At 38.5% G+C, this 19,144-nt stretch overlaps 1 protein-coding gene across 2 annotated transcripts in view; it reads left to right on the forward strand.

The window, feature by feature from the left end:
* RPTOR (regulatory associated protein of MTOR complex 1) overlaps positions 1–19,144 on the forward strand; it is a 459,589-nt gene that overhangs the window by 269,065 nt on the left and 171,380 nt on the right. For both annotated transcript variants that reach the window (XM_020813521.3, XM_020813530.3), the window contains exon 10: positions 6,621–6,696. In XM_020813521.3, the coding sequence (XP_020669180.1) occupies positions 6,621–6,696 (76 nt within the window). The remainder of the gene's footprint in view (positions 1–6,620; positions 6,697–19,144) is intronic.

The raw sequence follows: 19,144 nt of genomic DNA on the forward strand, positions 1-19,144 counted from the left end.
CCCAAGGGAGTGGTGAAGTTTTTTCCTGGGGATCATGAGTCGCCTTATGTGTTGTAGCCTTTTAAAAATAATTTCTTCCTTGACCATTTGGAGAGGGATATTAAAGTTAGCATGCATGTGTAAGTATGAGAAACAAGCCCTTTGGGGGTGAAAGAACCCTCTACTTTCTGAGAAGGAATGAATTACCCCATTAAAAATGCCTTTTTATGTTAACATGGTGAGGGGTCAGAGGTTACTTGGCTATTATAAAAAGGGGTCTTGACTCAAAAAAAGTTGGGAACCACTAGTATAAGTATTCAACAGTAGTTCTCTGCACACTAAAAGAAATTAAATTTTTAGCAAGTATTACTCTGCTCACAGTGTCAACTACATACAGTATAGAAATTTTCAGGAAAAATGTTTTTGGAGGTCAGGCAGCACATATGAAGATAGATTGAACAGTGTTCATGAAGAAATTCAGGTTAATTAGGACTTCATTACACTGCAATAGGTACAGTAGTTATATTAAATTTTGAAAATTATGAATTGATTATGCTATTTATAAATGTTGGGTCAAATTAACGGGTATTACTGTGCTGATTTTAGTGTTATATTTGTAGAAGGAAAAGAGATTTGACATTAATCTGTTGAAGCCGCTTCCAAACACCAGTGATAAACTTTTTTTAAGCATTTAAAGATTTGACCTTGTGAGATCTGCTCTCTGGTTTTTGCCTTTTTGTTAGAGACATCCATTTTCTTTACTTGAAATACCTTTGAGAAATTTGGCATCTTAGCAACATCTGCCTCTGTCAGATAATGACCTACACTGGATGTCTCCTGCAATTTACAAGGACCAGAAATCAGGACTGTAAATGTGTCTCTTCCCATGACCCTTATTCACCCTTAAGCAATAAGGTATAGACAAACAGAATTCATCTCAAAGCTCTCTGTGACCAGTAAGGGATTATTCTCTGATGTAAGTCTCATCCTTCCTTGTTATTTGTCCCTGAAATTGGGCAGTATTGTTGGTGTTCCAATCAAAGCTTAGAAATGTTAATTTAGCAGAATTAACATTTCTAAGCTAAAAACTTCTTGGCAATGATTATTCTCAGCCCCACTTTGGAACTTAAACTGGCAGAGCTGGGAGACAAAGCAAATTATCACCTCTGAAACTGAATTTTGGCTTCATAGCCAGTAGTTCCACCCTCCGCTGTCACAGATCTGAAAGTTAATAACAGGGGTAGTACATGTGTTAGAGTAGTTGTGTTTAGAGTGTTAAGAGTGTTTAAAGGCAGAATGCATGCCTAAAACTATGCTTAGATAGTAGTGGTTAGTTCTCTCGAACAGAAGCCTAGCAAAACCTACGTAGCCAAAATTAGGAGAGCAGTCATTTTGTCTAGGCTTCCTCCATTGTCATAGCTCCTTCACAGTAAAACCTAGTACAGTACTCCGTGAAGAAGAGTACAGTACTGATCTATAGAAGTCTTATTGTTCTGCTGTCGTCCTCTAGGAACCAAATTATAACTCCTGCTGTAAATTTTCAGCTACACCTGTCTCTTGGTGGAAACTTTGTGGAGGCAGTTTCTCCGAGGAAATAATTTTGTATCTACATATAGAGTAGGAACTGTCCAAAAATATATGAACCAAATCTCTGCAGTATTATTAAATATTTTAATGTAATAACGAGATGGTAGGCTGAATTCAGAAATATGATATGGATTTAATTGTAATAATTGACTATATCTGTTGTCACAATCTGGAATTAATATCTCCCACAACTCTTCTGTATAGCCATTTCCCCCTGCATCCTAGACATTTATTGAGCACAGGGGAACTATTTGTTGCTTTTGCTTTGAAAGTGTTTTGATTATCTCCTGATTGCCTCATAATTATGTCGGCAACATATTGTGAAGAAGGTCATTACTGAAGGGACCAGGAGATATGAAGGAAAGGAGGCAAATGAAACAAATTATACGCTGTACACTATATTGATATAAGAGAATGGACAATTTCCTTTATTCTGTGTTTAGGCAGGTTCCCCCTCCTGAACCCTGCAAGTTGACTTCTTTTATTGTAGTTAATCTCTTGGGCAGAGCACAGTTGATTGAGAAAGTGTGTGAGGAAGTGATTGTGTGAGGGCCAGAAAAAAATGCTTACTATTGCTTAGGATCTTTACTATCTGCTAAATCTGTATGTAAAGTTTCTTGAAAATTGCTTAGCCCATTAATTAATATATGTGTCCTTTAGGGAGTCATAGGGATACTACTGCATTTATATAATGGTCTTCTCCCAGTTCTTAAAGAAAATAATAAATGGTTGCCCAACATACTCAATAAATCCCTTTGAGGATAATGTACAATTCATACTATTATATTAAAATATTGGCTTTAAGAAAGGGATGGCTCATGGGTCAAGCAAGGGGAAGCTCACCCCAAGAATTTTAGAGAGGGGCACATCTACTGCAGTTATGCGATGTCTATGCTGAAACAGTGGTGGGATTTTTATTTTGGGGGCATGTGATTTCTTTTCATTCTGTTATCAGGGCATTGTCTAGGCCCAGAGTTGTGTTAGTACAGCATAGAATTGTTATGAATTTTGCCTTTGAACTGTAGCCTGTGAACAAGCCCTATTATCACTTTAGAACATAAAAGAGATGTCCTTGAAATTATCAGAATTATAGCAACTTTTATTCATTTAACTTTAAATTGGACCACTCAGTTTAAACCTGTCCCAAATCTTAGTGTAGAGCAAAGTTGTGTTTTTCTAGTAGAAGCTGGCTGCACAAGTCTGGGCTCTACAAGGAAACAATGGTAGCACATAGATTTACAAAACTATGTACCCATTTACAGACTTTATAAACCGGATCAATACTGCTCAGCAGTTTATTTTAACCTCAGCATGATATTGAAAGGAGGAATCCAGGGCATATGCATCTCATCCTCCCTCCTTCCCTCTCTTTCTCTCTCCCCCCCCCCCGCACACACTTATACACACACACTTCTAATAAAGTTATCTTGAGTATCATGAAGTATGCTCAGACCTGTTAATACAAAGCTGCTACATAGCACTCTGTCAGTTGACATTCAGAAGTACAGTCAAGAGTACTGGTGAGACCACTCTGAAAGCCACAGGTCTGAAACTTACCCACAGACTCAGTTTTGCATGGACCCAACAGTGGTTCCTCTCTGATCACCCAATCAAGCAAAGCCTGTTTCAGTTGAGGGGCAGGGGCCTCCATATGGGCTTTTCAGGGGAATCTGGCTGTCGGGTCTTCCTGGGGAATGTTTTTTCAGCTTCCCCTCCAAGCCAGGCATTCAGTTGGCCTCAGAGCTTCTCTACTTCTGTCTCTCAGCCTTTGGGATTTGGCATTAGGTAGCTTGTAGGCTTTTCTTGCTATGAGTTTTCAGTATTAATTTCCTTTGTGACAACTTTAGGGGAAAACATTCTATGTGCCCATATTTTCCAGCTTTTTTGGGATTTCCTTAAGGGATTCTGGGGGAATCCACAGAGTGTGCCCAGCTTGGCTTGTGGGTCCCAGCTTTGCCCCCATGTGACACAGGAACCACAAAATTACCCACATGGATCCCATTTACCTACCTTCCCACGGTTATCCAGCAGTGCATTAGTCAACAAACAGGTTGTCTGTTGCTTGCTTCTGCTCCATAATGTTTTGCCTGGGCGAAGCAACTGCAATCAATAATGCTGTAGCCATTCTTCACTGCATCAAAATAAACTGTCTTGTGTTGTTTCTTCCATCACCACACTTCTGCTATGTTCACCAGTATTGCTGCTGGGAGCAACTAGTTTTCTCTAGAAGAAGCTTGAAACCTTTCAGGGGTATTAAGACAACAGTGAGAACATCAATGGCAACTGTTATTTAAAGATAACAAAGGAAGGTGATCTGAAAACAAACATTTATGATGACATCTAGGAGACAATGTGGAAGAAATCAGTATTTTAGGGCAAATGAACCAAATTTAGGGAACATAATTTCACATTAAAAAGATTAATAGCACAGTTACTCCTGAGTGCCGGAGAGTCTATCAGAGTTACGGCTCATATTACCACATGGGGTGGATGTGTCCCAAGGTTCAAAATTTTTGAAACTTTTTTAAAGAGATGGAGGAAATTGCAAATTAAAAAAATCCAATCAGGCTGCTCCCTCCCTCTATTTGCTGACATTGTTTCAAGGGGAAAATGCAAATTTATTACATAAAGAGCTGATCTCAATTTTCTGCTTAGCTTCCCAGACAGGTTATTGCAGCCCATTGGAAGGCATGATGAATATTACCATTTCAAATTAGTATGCAAAAATCTGGCATTTAGCACTTATGGAGAAGCTAGCTGCACAAGGAAGTGGTGAAGGCACATAGGTTTACAAAACCTGGTACCCATTTACAGACTTCGTAAATGAAAATGAAGATCTCACTTCTCCTGTATCACATGTTGCTTTATGGAAAGACTTGATTGATCACAGTGAACTGACATTTTTTGCAATCTTTTGATGTCCTCCTGTGAGTTTGTTATTTATGAAAAGCATGTTATGTGCATTTGTGAGTGGTCCCCTGGTCCCTCACCATGACAGGTTAAGTTGCTGCCAAACTGAAAACTTGTATTAGCCAGTGCTCAAATTAAAGGGCCAACAATCCTGAACAAAACAATGGTAGACAGGGCACGAGGGAGATCCCTTCACTCTTGGTATCAGCTGGTCCTTAACTGAGTCTGTAGAAAGGGGTGCACACCATGCGCTTCTACCAAGTCCAGCATCTCTCACAGATGGGCCATGCAGGGGTTCCTGCAACAGCAATGCTTGAAACAGGCAGACCTTTGTCCTTGGAGGTGGGTGATGTGGACCTCTCTAGTTCTGAATGTGCAGTAGTTACTTGCAGTGGCACCGGCCAAACTTGAGGCCCACCTGGACGGTGCCCTTGGTGGTGTGGCACACAGGGCTCAGGGGAGTTGCCCTGGGAGGTCCCCAGCCTACAGGTGAACTGCACATAGGGAAGTTTGATGCCCACCAGGCCAAGGTGGGCAGCCCACCAGTGTGACCCTCACTGTCTCCACAATGTATTACAGTAGTAACAATAAAAAAGAACCTGTAAAGATAGCATAGGAATAAGACTGTATCCTAGCTACAGATATACAGTATTTTTCGTGCAGTGCTTATATTCTGTAAATCTTTCAGAGCATCAGTTGTGCATTTTTAAAAAGAATACATCAAGTTCCATCAGTTCAGGGGGAAGTTCCTATTTGTTTAGCATCTCAGGAACTGTTTGCTTCCCCACAAACCTCTCTGGACCTTGAAAGCATCTTCAGTGATGCCTTACTGTCTCAGGTGAGACATGTGGACATATGATCTCCCAGGTTGGTTAAGCTCTGATCTTTTTAGCTTTTCAGCACCTGGTGAATCCTTTTCATTTGCCTTGCATAAAATTTGTTTTACTAGCATGGAGTTGTTAGTAATCTTAAGAACTACTATTACAGTATATTATATTATGTTATGTTATGTTATATAATATTATATTATACTATATTATATTATATTTCACACTTCTGTCATGATGGACTTAAAATAAAGTAAAAGGTAAAGGTAAAGGTTCCCCTTGACATTTAGTCAGTCGTGTCCGACTCTAGGGGGCGGTGCTCATCCCCGTTTCCAAGCTGCAGAGCCAGCGTTTGTCCGAAGACAGTTTCCGTGGTCACGTGGCCAGCGCAACTAGATGGAATTGGTGGTACCTCTTTATCTACTCACATTTGCATGCTTTCAAACTGCTAGGTTGGCAGGAGCTGGAATAAAGCGACAGGAGCTCACTCCGTCGCGTGGATTCGATCTTACGTCTGCTGGTCTTCTAACCCTCCAGTACAGAGGCTTCTGTGGTTTAACCCACACCACCACCACATCCCTGTGTACAGTTAAACTGTACAAATACAATTAAAACATACAACATTAGACATGAACATTAAAAATGCATCTATAAAAAGAAAATGCAGTGCATATCAAGTTGAAAACTCCTCTTCAGGAAGTGAGAACAGTTGCTAAAACTCTGCTTCAATAAAAGGATCTTTGCTTGCCAATGGAAAGACAACAGCAGAGTGGATAAAAACTGTAATTCTTTTTTAAAAAATTCTATTTTTAATGTTTTTAATTGATTTTCATCCATCCTGCAGTGATTTAAATTGGTTTGGTTGAAATCAAATTCAGCTGAATATTACTAAATACTCAGTACTAAACTAAAGCTTGTTGTGGGCATTCTCTTTTACTTCTGTAAAGCCAACCTGTTTCCCCGAAAATAAGACCTAACCTGAAAATAAGCCCTAGTGTGATTTTTAGGATGCTCATACCAAAATAAGCCTCAGTCAAGTGAAACCCCATCCTCCGCCATTGTGCAGCAACCAGAAGATGATATGACTGCATTTGAATAAATTTAGATTGTTGTACATGAAAAAAAATCCCCTGAAAATAAGCCCTAATGCATTTTTTGAGCAAAAAATATATATAAAACCCTGTTTTATTTTTTTGGGGGGGGGGAACACAGTATGTACTATAGCAAATGAAGTGAGTTACTCTACTGTCAGATGTCATTTTGTACAATCAATTCTGTAAGACATATGTTCCCATGTTCTGATTTTTTTTTCAACAGGCAGGCTTGGGACCTTGCTGTGGATATATGCCTTTCTCAGTTGCCTACCATAATAGAAGAAGGTACCGCATTCAGGGTAAGTGTATTAAGTTTTTTTAAAACCTACTACACTAACACAGATGTAGATAAATCTGCAAAGATAATCAAAAGAAACCTGAGAAGTATTGTGGTACCCTTAAAATCATGGAGAAAGTGGTTGTATGCTCACACTTGCATTGATTTAACAAATTTGTCTTGTATGTGCCACAATACTTTTGTCACATGCTATAATAAACTAACACAGCTCCTCTCTGAAAACAATCTCAGAGATCACCTGCCAAACTGAAACGTGATTGTGTCATTCCTATAGCAGTCCTTACCCAGAATGTGTACACAGGTTTAAGCAGTTATAGCTACCAAGCAATACTTTAAAGGAGAGGAGGAGTGCAACCTACAGAAGTGAATTCTCATTATATAGCTAACCTAAACCTTATTCTAGTTGTGAGTGTTCAGGACGTGTGACAGAAGAAAATTATTATGTTTTCTTTCTCTGTAGTGGAAGCAGGTGCTGTGGTAGATAAGTGGATGGTCACACCCACACTGGACCCACAGGAAAGACAGTAAAAATCAAGTGACCAAAGTTTTGTTGAGAAAGTTATGTTTAAGATAGAAAAGCCTAAATCCTAATCCTAAGCATAAGGACATGCACTCTGAAGGGGCTCACAAAGAGGAGAGAGACAGCATGTCTGCTCCTTACAAAGGTGAGAATGAGACAAAAGTCAGATCAAGACTGAAGACTGGTAAGCTTTCCTAAGAAATAATAGTCTAACATAAGTGGAGGAAGGAAGTAGAAGTCAGGGAATTAAAAGGAACAGCTAATGTTTCCTGACATCTGCTAGCAAATTCTCCTTCTAGTTACTTGTGCTGGATAGGTGCTAAGAGGAAATGCTTAGAAGGACACAAGGCAAACAGTTCAACCACAACATCTTGTGTTTTGCCTCGTAAGAATGAGAAAACTGGCTATAGTTTGATTTATACTTTCTCTGTGTGTGTGTGTTGTACGCATGTGCTAAAAAGTGAAACATATGTACATAAAAATAAACATTATAATCAATATGCATGTCTTGGCCCTGTTAATTTAACAACTGACAGAGAAAATACCACAGATAAGGTGGAAATAAAAGAACGTGCAGCTTCCTTGTTAGAAATACTCAAGGCTTAGCAAGTACTATTTAATCTATCATTCTTCTCATCAGACTTTTTTCTCCCCAACACATATACTATGGTTGTGTGGCATCAAGTTACTTCTGATTCACAGCTGTGCTAGCAGTTTTAAAGATATGCAAATGTTTTGCTGGCTGTGGAGGGATTTGAACCTAGGTGTTCTGAAACCTTTAATGGCATTTACAAGTTACAACAAGACAAGCAAAATAGGAAAAGTAAAATTACACAGATTTCACAAATTAGGAGCGAGAAGCAGGGGACAATTTCAAAAATGCAGATAAGAAACCTGCAACAGCAGCGGTCAGGGCATTGCATTCATCGCTCATGAAAATAGAAAGAATTGACACAGAAGAATTGGAAAAATAAGAGATCCAAGGTTCAAGAAAAAAATTTCGGAGGTGGGAATGAGCAGGGCATTGAAACAGTATATGAACCAGGGTGTCAGGCGTCTCTAAGCAAAAAAAAAACAAAGTCTTTTTTTCACGAGGGATATTGAGAAATCGACTGGCATGAGTGGCTGAAGGAAAAATGTTAAAACGGGCTAACATAAAAGCTCTTCTTAGATGTGGATTTAATAGGGAGTGGTAATATTTGGGAGAGTGATCCTGAGATGGAAAATATCCAACAGAAAGAGGGGAACATGCAGGGTTAATGTTATTGCATAGGTGATTGAATTCAGCGTGACAGAGCTTGTCCTTGATTATGGAATAAGCCCTAGTGAGATTCACATCTACCAAGGATTCCAAGGATATGTGAAGAGAAGAGAGATTCTTTTCAATAAGCTGGAACCAAGAAAAGGAGTAGGAATCGCACAATAAATCGTATATCAGGGATCCAGCATGTGAATTTAAAAAAAGACGGAGCCAGTTGTGGAAGGTAGGTGAATGCCCAATTCTAAAGACATAGTAGAAAGCCGAATTGAGTTAGGAACTCCTAATATTCTGCGAAAAAACGTTGCTGCAACTTGATCAATATCCAAATTAGCCGAGTGTATCCATATAGGCACACCGTACAGCAAATGAGAAAGAATCTTAGACAGAAAAATCTGAATGGCTGCTGGAATATATTGGTTTCCGGAAGAATAATGAAATTTAGAAATAGCTTTTAATTGGGGAGAAATTGAAGAAATGGCAGCTTTTTTATTAAATGTCCAGCTGAGTTTGTGATGAATATGAAGACCCAGATACTTATAAGAGTGTACTTGACGGTAGGAAGAAGATCCTATTATCCAAGATATAGGGCACCAAGAGCGGGGAAAAACCGAAATTTGGGTTTTATTAGGGTTAATGGATAGATCATTAAGATCACAGAAATCCTGGAATTTAATTAAAGTGTGACAAAGACCTGATTTAGTACGAGACATCAGCACTGTATCATCAGCATACAGGAGTATAGATAAGGGAACACCATTAAGGGCCGGAGCCGACTGATTGCAAGGGGAAAGAAAAGAGGGGAGATCAGCTAAAAGTAAATTAAATAATAAAGGGGCCAAAATACAACTTTGGCGAACACATTTGAAAATTGGATTTTTTTCGGTGAGAGTGTTGGAATCAGGTAAACGAACCTGACAGAAATTATGGGAATGCAATTGGCGGAGCAAAAATAGCAGGCGTGGATCAATACTCCAGTTGGAAAGTTTTTTCCATTGTAGATCTCTGTTGACGGAGTCAAATGCCCCTTGGAGGTCCACAAAGGCAACAGAAAGTTTGGTTTTATTGTGGATTGCATATTTTTCAGCAAGAAAAGTCAGCAAAAAGATATGATCCAGAGTGGACGCTCCGGCACGAAAGCGTATCTGTTCCTTACCAGGAAGATCCTTGTCAGCAGCCCATGTGGCGAGTTTTTTCAAGAGATATTTAGAATATAATTTTCCAATATTGGATAATAAGCTTATTGGGCGATAATTTGAGGGTTGAGAGGGATCGTCTTTTTTATAAATAGGTATAAGTATGGATGATAACCAGGAGTTTGGAAAACAACCAGAGTGATTTATCAAGGTAAAAAGAGTAGCTAAGGGCTCTGCCCACCAGTGAGGGTTTATGGTCAAGATGTTAACATCTAGGGGTTCAGGGGTGACTGGGGACCACTCAGGATTATAGTCTGACCCGCCATCTGCTATACCCCCTAGCAATGATAGATTAAATAGTACTTGCTAAACCTTGAGTATTTCTAACAAGGAAGCTCCACAATTTATTTATTTATTTATTTATTTATTTATTTATTTATTTATTTATTTATTTATTTATTTATTTATTTATTTATTTATTTATTTATTTATTTATTTATTTATTTATTAAATTTATACCGCACCCCTCTGGACCATGTCTACTCAGAGCGTTCTTTTATTTCCACCTTCTCTGTGGTATTCTCTCTGTTAGATGTTAAATTAACAGCCCCTCAGGGCCAAGACCTACATATTGATTATAATGTTTATTTTTTATGTACATATATGTTTCATTTTTTAGCACATGCATACAACACACACATACACACACACGAAGTATAAATCAAACTATAGCCAGTTTTCTCATTCTTACAAGGCAAAACACAAGATGCTGTGTTTGAACTGTTTGCCTTGTGTCCTTCTAAGCATTGCCTCTTAGTCATGATTAATTTGTTAGTATTTAAGGTGGCATAGGACTTTCTTATTTTATTTATGGCGTAAACCAAACCTCAAGCCACAGTGGCTTGTAGAAATTACTGCTGCAATGGCAATCTGTATACTCATTAGAAAAATATATACCTCAAAACCAATACTTGCTAGATGTTAATATTTCTAACTTCTTGCAACTGACAGAAAGTAGTTAGCACATTAACAATACAGGCCAGACAACTCTGGGCAGAGAGAGTGCTCAGAGATGGTTGGTTAGATATGCTTTTCAGCACCTCTGAATGTATGTTGGTGGTAAGTGTACTATAAACTCTAAAGTATTATGTAATTAGTTCGAGTGCTTGCTACTCTATACTACTTACTGTGACAGGGAGAGATTTACATATTCTCATTCTGGATGGAAATTACTTCCATAAAATTATAGAGCAGAGTGCTGCTGCCTGTTCACAGAAGTCTCTATTTTAGAGACATGTTCACAGTACCAATATTTTAAAGCAGAACTTTGAAAATTTAAACCATCACTCCTGATGCTAACATAACAACAAACACTTTATTGAAGAATTATCCTTTGGAAAACTTGACATCATTTCTTTCTTTATAGAACAATTACATGGCCTCAGGTCAATTCTGAGTTTAACATTTATCCTTTCCACTGTTTTCCAGGTATAGAGTACTCAGAAATAGTTTGACACTCCCTTCTTCCAAGGGCACCCTGGGGCAGTGCAGTTTGCCCAAAGCTACCCAGGCTGGCTCTTCTCCCACAGGAAGCACAGTGAGGAATCAAACTCCCAGCCTCTGGCTCTGCAGCCAGACAGTCCAGTCCACTCACTGACCTAATTGAGCCAGCAGGTTCTTTCTATAAAATGTCCCTCTGTGGAAAAATCAGTACCTTTTTTCCCTCTCTCTTTTTGTTTAGCTGATTTAAAGAGAGGGGAAAAACTAAGAAACTGTTACTTATTCCAAACTGGAAAGACTCCTGAGGCTATTTCTTTTCCATTTTATGGACAGAACCATTTAAATTATGGCTCTTTTATAGGGTCATTAGATTCTTTGTCTGATAGATTCTGGGCTGAACTCCATTAAAGAACAATGAGAAAACAAAATAACAAGTTTTCTATCTTAAGTTGTTGGGTATTTCTAACTGCAGTCATTATTTGAATACTGTATAAGGCCCTGTGAAGAAAAAGATAATTTTCCCACTCATATTCAAATCAGTGTGTAGACCTTTTCAGAGTAGAAACATTTTAAAATCAGATTGTAGTCATATAAATTAGAATATTAGACATATCTGCTTATTTGTGCCGTCATAATTATGTCCAGCCTTTTCAGGACAGAAATACTCTCTCTCTCTCTCTCTCTCTCTCTCTCTCTCTCTCTCTCTCTCTCAACTCAGTTACTACTTTGTTCATGAAAACTACCTATAAAAGATTGTATGGGGCTTCCCTTGAGGCTGACCCAAAGACTGCAACAGATTCAGAATGCAGCAACCAAGTTGTGCAAGTAAATTCAATCATATATTCCCAGTTTCGGCTCCCCTGCACTGGTTATCGCTTGCGTCTTGGGTCAGATTCAAGGTTCTGATGATCACCTGTAAAGCCCTTCACAGTTTGGGGCCACGCTACCTGGTGGATCATCTTTTCCCAATGTCATCTACCCAACCCACTAGGTCCTCCCAGGTGCTGCTCCTCTGGGTGACCCCTCTGAAGGAGGCCAGGAAATCATATACTAGAACTAGGACCTTCTTCACAGTGGCACCAACACTCTGGAATCAACTCTTGGTGGAGCTCACTTGGCTACCTCCCTCCCAGTGTTTAAAAGGCACCTAAGAACACCTCTCTTCAGAGAGGCCTTTCTGAGTTACCCAGTTTGATTTTTCAGTATGACTCACTTTCTTCTTGTAAGCTATAATTTTATGCCTCTTTGAGTGTAAGTTACCATCTGCGTGTTTTTATTTTAATTGGTTTGTTGTGTGCTTTTATTGCTTTAAACCGCCCAAACAGTGCATTGCAGTAATGGGGCAGTAAATAAATTAATTAATTAATTATCCGATGGAGCAGCTACTGTGCAAGGAGTGTTTAATCCTTTCTTGGACTACCATTTTATAGCTTGAAATTAACTCTTTCAGCACATATGTTTTCAGATACATGTTTCTGAAAGTGTTTTCTTTTTATTTTGAATCTGTGGCTTCAAAACCATGAAAGTAATATGGAGTAGATAAAAAGTGTGGGAAAAGCAGATGTGGAAATTGTTCCTCACTTATCATGCTTCTTCTCCATTTTGATTCATCCCTCCTAAAGCCATTTTTTCACAACAAAGTGGTTGCTTTTTTTAAAAAAATGCATTTATAAACTATGCATGTAATCAGAATAATAAATCCCCATTATTGCTGACCTTACAAATTTGCCAAAAAAGAAAGAAGTGAGGATTGTTTTTAATGGCAAAAAGGGCATACTGTTAAGGACAACAGAATCCTTTCCCAGACCACTGCTTGTCTCCCTTTAGCATCTCCCTCATCAAGCTAAATTTGCCCAGTGAGAAAAGTTCCTATGAGGACTAATTGCTGGGATTCTAGCTTTTTCCCTTCCTCATCCAAAGGCCCCCTCTTTTGTTGCCCTCCATTTGATACATGATGAGGCAGATCAGCCACAGCCACATCTAGTTTGATCTTCAGCTCATGAAGTTTTTATTTAGTTAAATTCTAATGTTTGCTAAATTAGTTATTTATTTATTTATTTATTTATTTATTTATTTATGGACTTATATACCGCCCCATAGTGCTACAAGCACTCTCTGGGCGGTTTACAATTTTTAATTATACAGGCTACACATTGCCCCCCCAGCAAGCTGGGTACTCATTTTACCGACCTCGGAAGGATGGAAGGCTGAGTCAACCTTGAGCCGGCTACCTGGGATTTGAACCCCAGGTCGTGAGCACAGTTTTAGCTGCAGTACAGCGTTTTAACCACTACGCCACTGGCTGCTAACTTTCTACCTGTTTAATGATGAATTGCTATCTTTAAGCAAGACAACCCTCCAAGTCAGGATCTTTTGCCATTTTGATTCTGAGAAATTCTGTGCTTGGAATGGTTGGTATTTTATAGTTTACCCTTTTGAATTACAGAACAATAGCCTATTCAGGCATTAAACATTCTCATGCTTGAACATGGTTAGAGGACAGTGCATAACCCTGACCACTACCACTACGTTGTTATAGTCCAGCATTGGCTCTGAAAAGGAGAAGGACTTTGCTCACATGTAGGCTCTATGCAAGCAAGCTTTTTTCTCTTGAGACTGAGTATTGAAACCATGAATAACATCATAACAGAGATGGATAATAGGAATAGAAACCTCAAACCTTGTTCACAGCACCAAGTCGTATAGCACCTTAATATAATTTCCATATACAAAGCTGCATATTTGTTGAAGTCCTTGTCTCATTGTGGAATGGTGAGATGGAATGAGCTATTGACGTGATAGGTCAGAAGCATCCTTTCCCACAGTGTAAACTCTTGATTTACTGAATAGTTTGAGGATGAGGGGAAAAACCCTTGGATATAATGAGAACATCCTTCAGTTTCAAGAGACTATGATAATCTGCTCTGCTTAGAAGTGTTGGAACAGCATCTAGTGTGGCTGAGAAGGCCAGTTTGAGAGTGACAATGCCATCCACACTGAAGACAAATGCAATCTGTCCCCTGTTCAGCTCCCTGATTTTGCTGGGTTTGGGACTGCCTCTTTGCCTCAGCCTGCTGAATAAATGTCTCTTCAAATTGGGCAAGGCCATGCTGCACCGTCTGCCTCCAGACTGAATGCTCAGATGTCAAAGTTTCCCATCTGTTGAGGTCCATTCGTAAGGCCTTCAGATCCCACTTGCAAATATCCTTGTATCGCAGCTATGGCCTCCTTCTGGGGCGCTTTCCCTGCACTAATTCTTCATAATGAGAACATAAATGGCATAAATTTCACGGAGGTATAAGCAGAACCCAACTGAGAACTGAGACCAACTTTGGAATGGCAATAGTACTAAAATTATCTTTTTGCCATCATTGTATCTGTGAGCAGCCATACAAAAGAGATATTTTGACTGGGTATTTTCACAAGTTATAAAGACAAAATCTTACAGTTTGATTAAGTACTTTTCTGTGCTTGAAATGGTTGGTGTTTTGTAATTTACCCTTTCAAATTACAAAATGCCTATCTACCCAAAAAGGGGTAAATGTAGGGAGAAAGGGGTAATTGCAGCTACCAGGAACAGGGGTTCTTTTTAGTCAGGTTCAGCAAGCAACTGTGCCAACATGTTTAATACAAAATTTTACCAATTTTTCAAAACTGGGTATGGAGTCTTGTGGTCTCAGTTTTCCCCCTTCACTTTTTTGGCAGTCCAAAAAAGCAGCTCACAGAAGATTCCAAGTGCAGGAAAGTGGCATATAGGTCTGCCAACATTCCCCATTTGCATTTTGAGGGATATATCAGAATTTTCCATCACCTGCTATGACTAGAAGTCACAATCCTTATGGCAAGTGGCTAGCTTCCAATCCTAAAGAAAGATTATTTGTCATCCGCTGAGCTCTTTTTCTGCTCTTCTACTTTGATAATTTGTTTGTTTAAATCTTAAAGACAGGGTCAAAATTACAGATTCCCTATTCAGACATCTTTGCTTGATAGGGGTATAAAATTTATTGAATCATTACATCAGACTACTGTTGATATAGAAATAGGAGTTGTTTTTGAGGAGAATTATGCTGAGTAGTATTTTTCCAAAAGACAGTGGGGTGGGGAGCAAAAATGTACTTGAAAGAGAAATATCAATTTGGTTTGGGGTTGCCTGTAGAGAGGCTGCAGCAAGGAGAATATGTAAGACACAGGCTCTTTGGCTTTGGGCTCAGGAGCCATAACTGAGACTACATAAAAAAGGAGCCATTCAGTAACTCTGGAAAGAGAGTGAGTCAGTCAGTCATAGCAACAGGCCAGGAAGACTGAGCTGTGAATCCATCTAACAGAAGAAAGCTAGGTGCGAAAAACGCCAGATAGAAGTAGATTACTATAGAACAAAAGTCCCCTTTGAATGCTGAAGGGGGTGAAAATGATTTGTAGTCTGTATTGCAGTCTTCAGAATATATCTACAAGAAAGACAGTGATGTATATGTGGTTTGTCCCTTCTTAGTGCTTATTGGTACACTTGAAGCTTTTTGCAAAAGTTGTTGTTTAGTCGTTAAATCATGTCCAACTCTTTGTGACTCCATGGACCAGAGCACACCAGGCCCTCCTGTCTTCCACTGCCTCCCGGAGTTTGGTCAAATTCATGTTGGTCGCTTCGATGACACTGTCCAACCATCTCGTCCTCTGTCGTCCCTTTCTCTTATTGCCTTCACATTTTCCCAACATCAGGGTATTTTCCAGGGAGTCTTCTCTTCTCATGAGATGGCCAAAGTATTGGAAAGTATGTTTGCATAAGTACATCTAGCTATATAAGACTGACTGGATGAGAGCCTAACAAAAATTTATTGGAGCAAAAAAAATGTGTTTTGGTCTACTAGCAGTAACAACAACAATCTATGGTTTTAAAAATAAATTATTTCTATGCAAATTATTAAAGTGTTGTGCTTAATGATCAGAAAGAACAACTAATGTCTAACCACTGACAAATGTTTCTGAGTGTTTCTGAAAATTCAACTAGTTCTTGGGACATACTGTTCATGTAATTTATGGATGCAGATGAACAGCAGTATAGTGATATAAATGGATTTGTCAAGTATTTATTTAACATTGCTTTAAAAAAAGAAAAGAAAAAGCTGTCTGGATAGCTCAGTGGTTTAGGTATCTGGTTGTGGAGTCAGAGGATAGGAGTTTGATTCCCCATTGTGCCTCTTGTGAGTAGAGAAAAACTGTGAAATCCTAGGCAAGCTGCACAATTCCAGGATGGCCCTAGAAGAAGGGAATGGAAAATCATTTCTAAGTAAAACCATGAAAAGGATTGCCATAAGGCAAAATTATCATTATCATTATTATTATCATTATTATTATTAGTAGTAGTAGTAGTAGTCGTCGTCATCGTTGTTGTTGTCGTTGTTAAAAGGAGATTGGGTTTGTGAGCAGGAATTTTTTTTATGTGGCTAAATTTATGGCAAGCTAATGTGGCTAATAATGCTAACAGGCCCATAAGGGTAAGTATACCTACCTTTATTATAATTGTGTACTACAGAATACTCGGCGTGTAAAAAAACCAATTGACATTGATTTATAGTAAATTACTCCTTTTAAATAATATAGCCACAGGTTCAATTAAGAAGAAAAGTTACTGTTTTGGCAAAACACTGAGTGTGAGCAGGAAATTAATTTGAGCATTCTTATCAGTAGTACCCTTACCATTTTCCATCTTGATTTCTAAAATCCATTTTCCCATGGCATGTGTTGTGTACTAGAAAACTATGGTGTAATCACCAACAGGCTTTCAGATCAGAATTTGATCATGGCTTGCAAATCAGGATAGTAGGCAGTGATTAAATCACAGTTTTCTGGTTTGGATATTGCATTAAACTGCAGTTTAACAAATCAGAAAGTTTTAAGCCATGGCTGTAAGAAGAGGAAGGAAGTGTGGAAGAACTGTAGTATCATTCGTATTCCAGCTCATTCGTATTCCAGCAAACCAGTCTTATGGATAAATTATGGCTAGCACCTCTAACAACATCACCTCTGTCTCCAAAGCACATTCATTAAAAAGTGCATGTAACATCATTTTGAAGTATTTGTCTGGAGTATCTACTATACTTTTTCCCTTCTTATTTTAATTTGTGCTTGACAATTTATTCCATTGTAGCCATTATTTTTCCATTATCATGGTACCATAGATGGAATCACAGAATCGCCTCCATGGCTTAGAAAGAAATCAACATGTTTAATTTAATGAAAATTGGTGCTTCACAAACTTGGGGTTTCAGATTTTCAGATGTTCTTGTACTACAGCTCCCAGAACCCCTTGTTAGCACAATAAATAGTCAGGGATTCTGAGCACTGTACTTCAAGAACGTCTGAGGCCTTAAAACTGGAAACCACCAATATAAATAGATTGAGGCAAGATATACTTGGTTTAGGTATTTTGTTTTCTAAACCTTGTGTAGTCATTTTACATTTAGATATGTGTTCCTTTATTTTTTCTTCTCTTTAAAATAGTAGTACCTTTTTAAATGTAAGCATCTGATTAACAGTTAATTGTAACTCTTTTTTTCCAACTCCTCCATTCCCCTCTTCTGTATAAGCTAGGAGATACATCAGTTCAAAAAATCCTTGCTTTTGCTGGCCTGTAGTTATTAGTCATCCTTTGTGTTATATCTTCATCTTACAGTACTTTGTACATTGTAAAACCAAGGGGCTTAGTTTTCTATTACATTTCTTTTGTACACAGTGAATTGAATGTTACTGAACATTCTTGATCCTAACCCCCCATTTCCTAATCAACATTTTGCTCTCCAATCCATCAGGAATTACTGTGCACCAGCCCAAGTTAGCTTCTGTCAGCCAGCAAGTAATCCTGTAAGAAATTGTGCTTTAATGGATGCTTGAGTGTTAGCCACAAGGGGGAAGAGAATTTAAGTATTATTAAGGTTAGGCATTCAATTTTGTAATCAGGCTAGGAGACATCACAGTCAGTTTCTCAGATGTCAGATTGCTCTCACACAAGTTCTTAAACATTGTTACAGCAGGCCTCCTAAGGTCAAAGAACAAGTAGTTTCATCCACAGTGAATTTACCCCTGGTACATATGGATTCATTCAAATCCTAAGTGTAGAATGGGGTAAGTTAATCGCAGAAGGAGGATGTACAGTGTGCTTTCAGTTATTTTACAGGGAAGAATAAAGCCATAGGAAACACATAACTCTTCCACCATGACGATGATGAGTTGAACACTCAGTTTTAAAATCCAACTGTATGTTTTTACTTGTGAAGAGACGTATAGAATAACCTCCCCATGCAGATATGGTAGACCACTTTCTGGGGATGGTTAGAGCTGCAATTGGAAACATCACATTTGGAGGGCTCTAAATAGTAAGAGAAGAAGTACAGGTTATATCCCCCTGCTCTTTATGTTTTCATGTTCTGGAAGAGCCTTATGAGATTGTAGTCCAGTCCAAAGGGGCTTTTAAAAAGTTTTTAATGAACTACTTTATAATTATTTACAGAGAGGAATGAAAGAGGAATTTGTAAAAAGAACTCTTGATACTGCTAGTTAGTGGCACTGTTACAGAGAGAATACTCTGTACCCTACCCTCCCACTGGACTTCAGAAATTTAAAATATAACGTATTCTTTAAAATTGACGTGGATTGTATAAAATGTTAAAATATACTAGCAATAAAATTCACAGATAAAATCACAGGAGCACTGCAACCAGCAGAAAACAGTGTATCAAATTAGAAGGCCAATAAATAAATTAGTCATAAAATGCCTTCCAGCACAAAATGTTTTTCAGTGTTCTGCTAATGTTGAGAACTAAAGTTGCTTGTCATAAAGTTTTAGAATTGCAGTACCACCTATAGGAAGAATTATCTCCCTGTCACCCAATGTTTGGATATCTGCAAGAAGATTGGGGCATTGCTTGTGATTCTAGTTTTAAGGCAAATATAAGTTTGGATAAGAATGGTCATTATGTTCTCCATCAATTTGTCTGACAGCTCATTTCTCCTTTGCTAGGATAGTTTTTAAAAAGAAGGGGGT

Source organism: Pogona vitticeps, chromosome 2 (genome assembly GCF_051106095.1).
Source record: "Pogona vitticeps strain Pit_001003342236 chromosome 2, PviZW2.1, whole genome shotgun sequence".
NCBI classification, from domain to species: domain Eukaryota; kingdom Metazoa; phylum Chordata; class Lepidosauria; order Squamata; family Agamidae; genus Pogona; species Pogona vitticeps.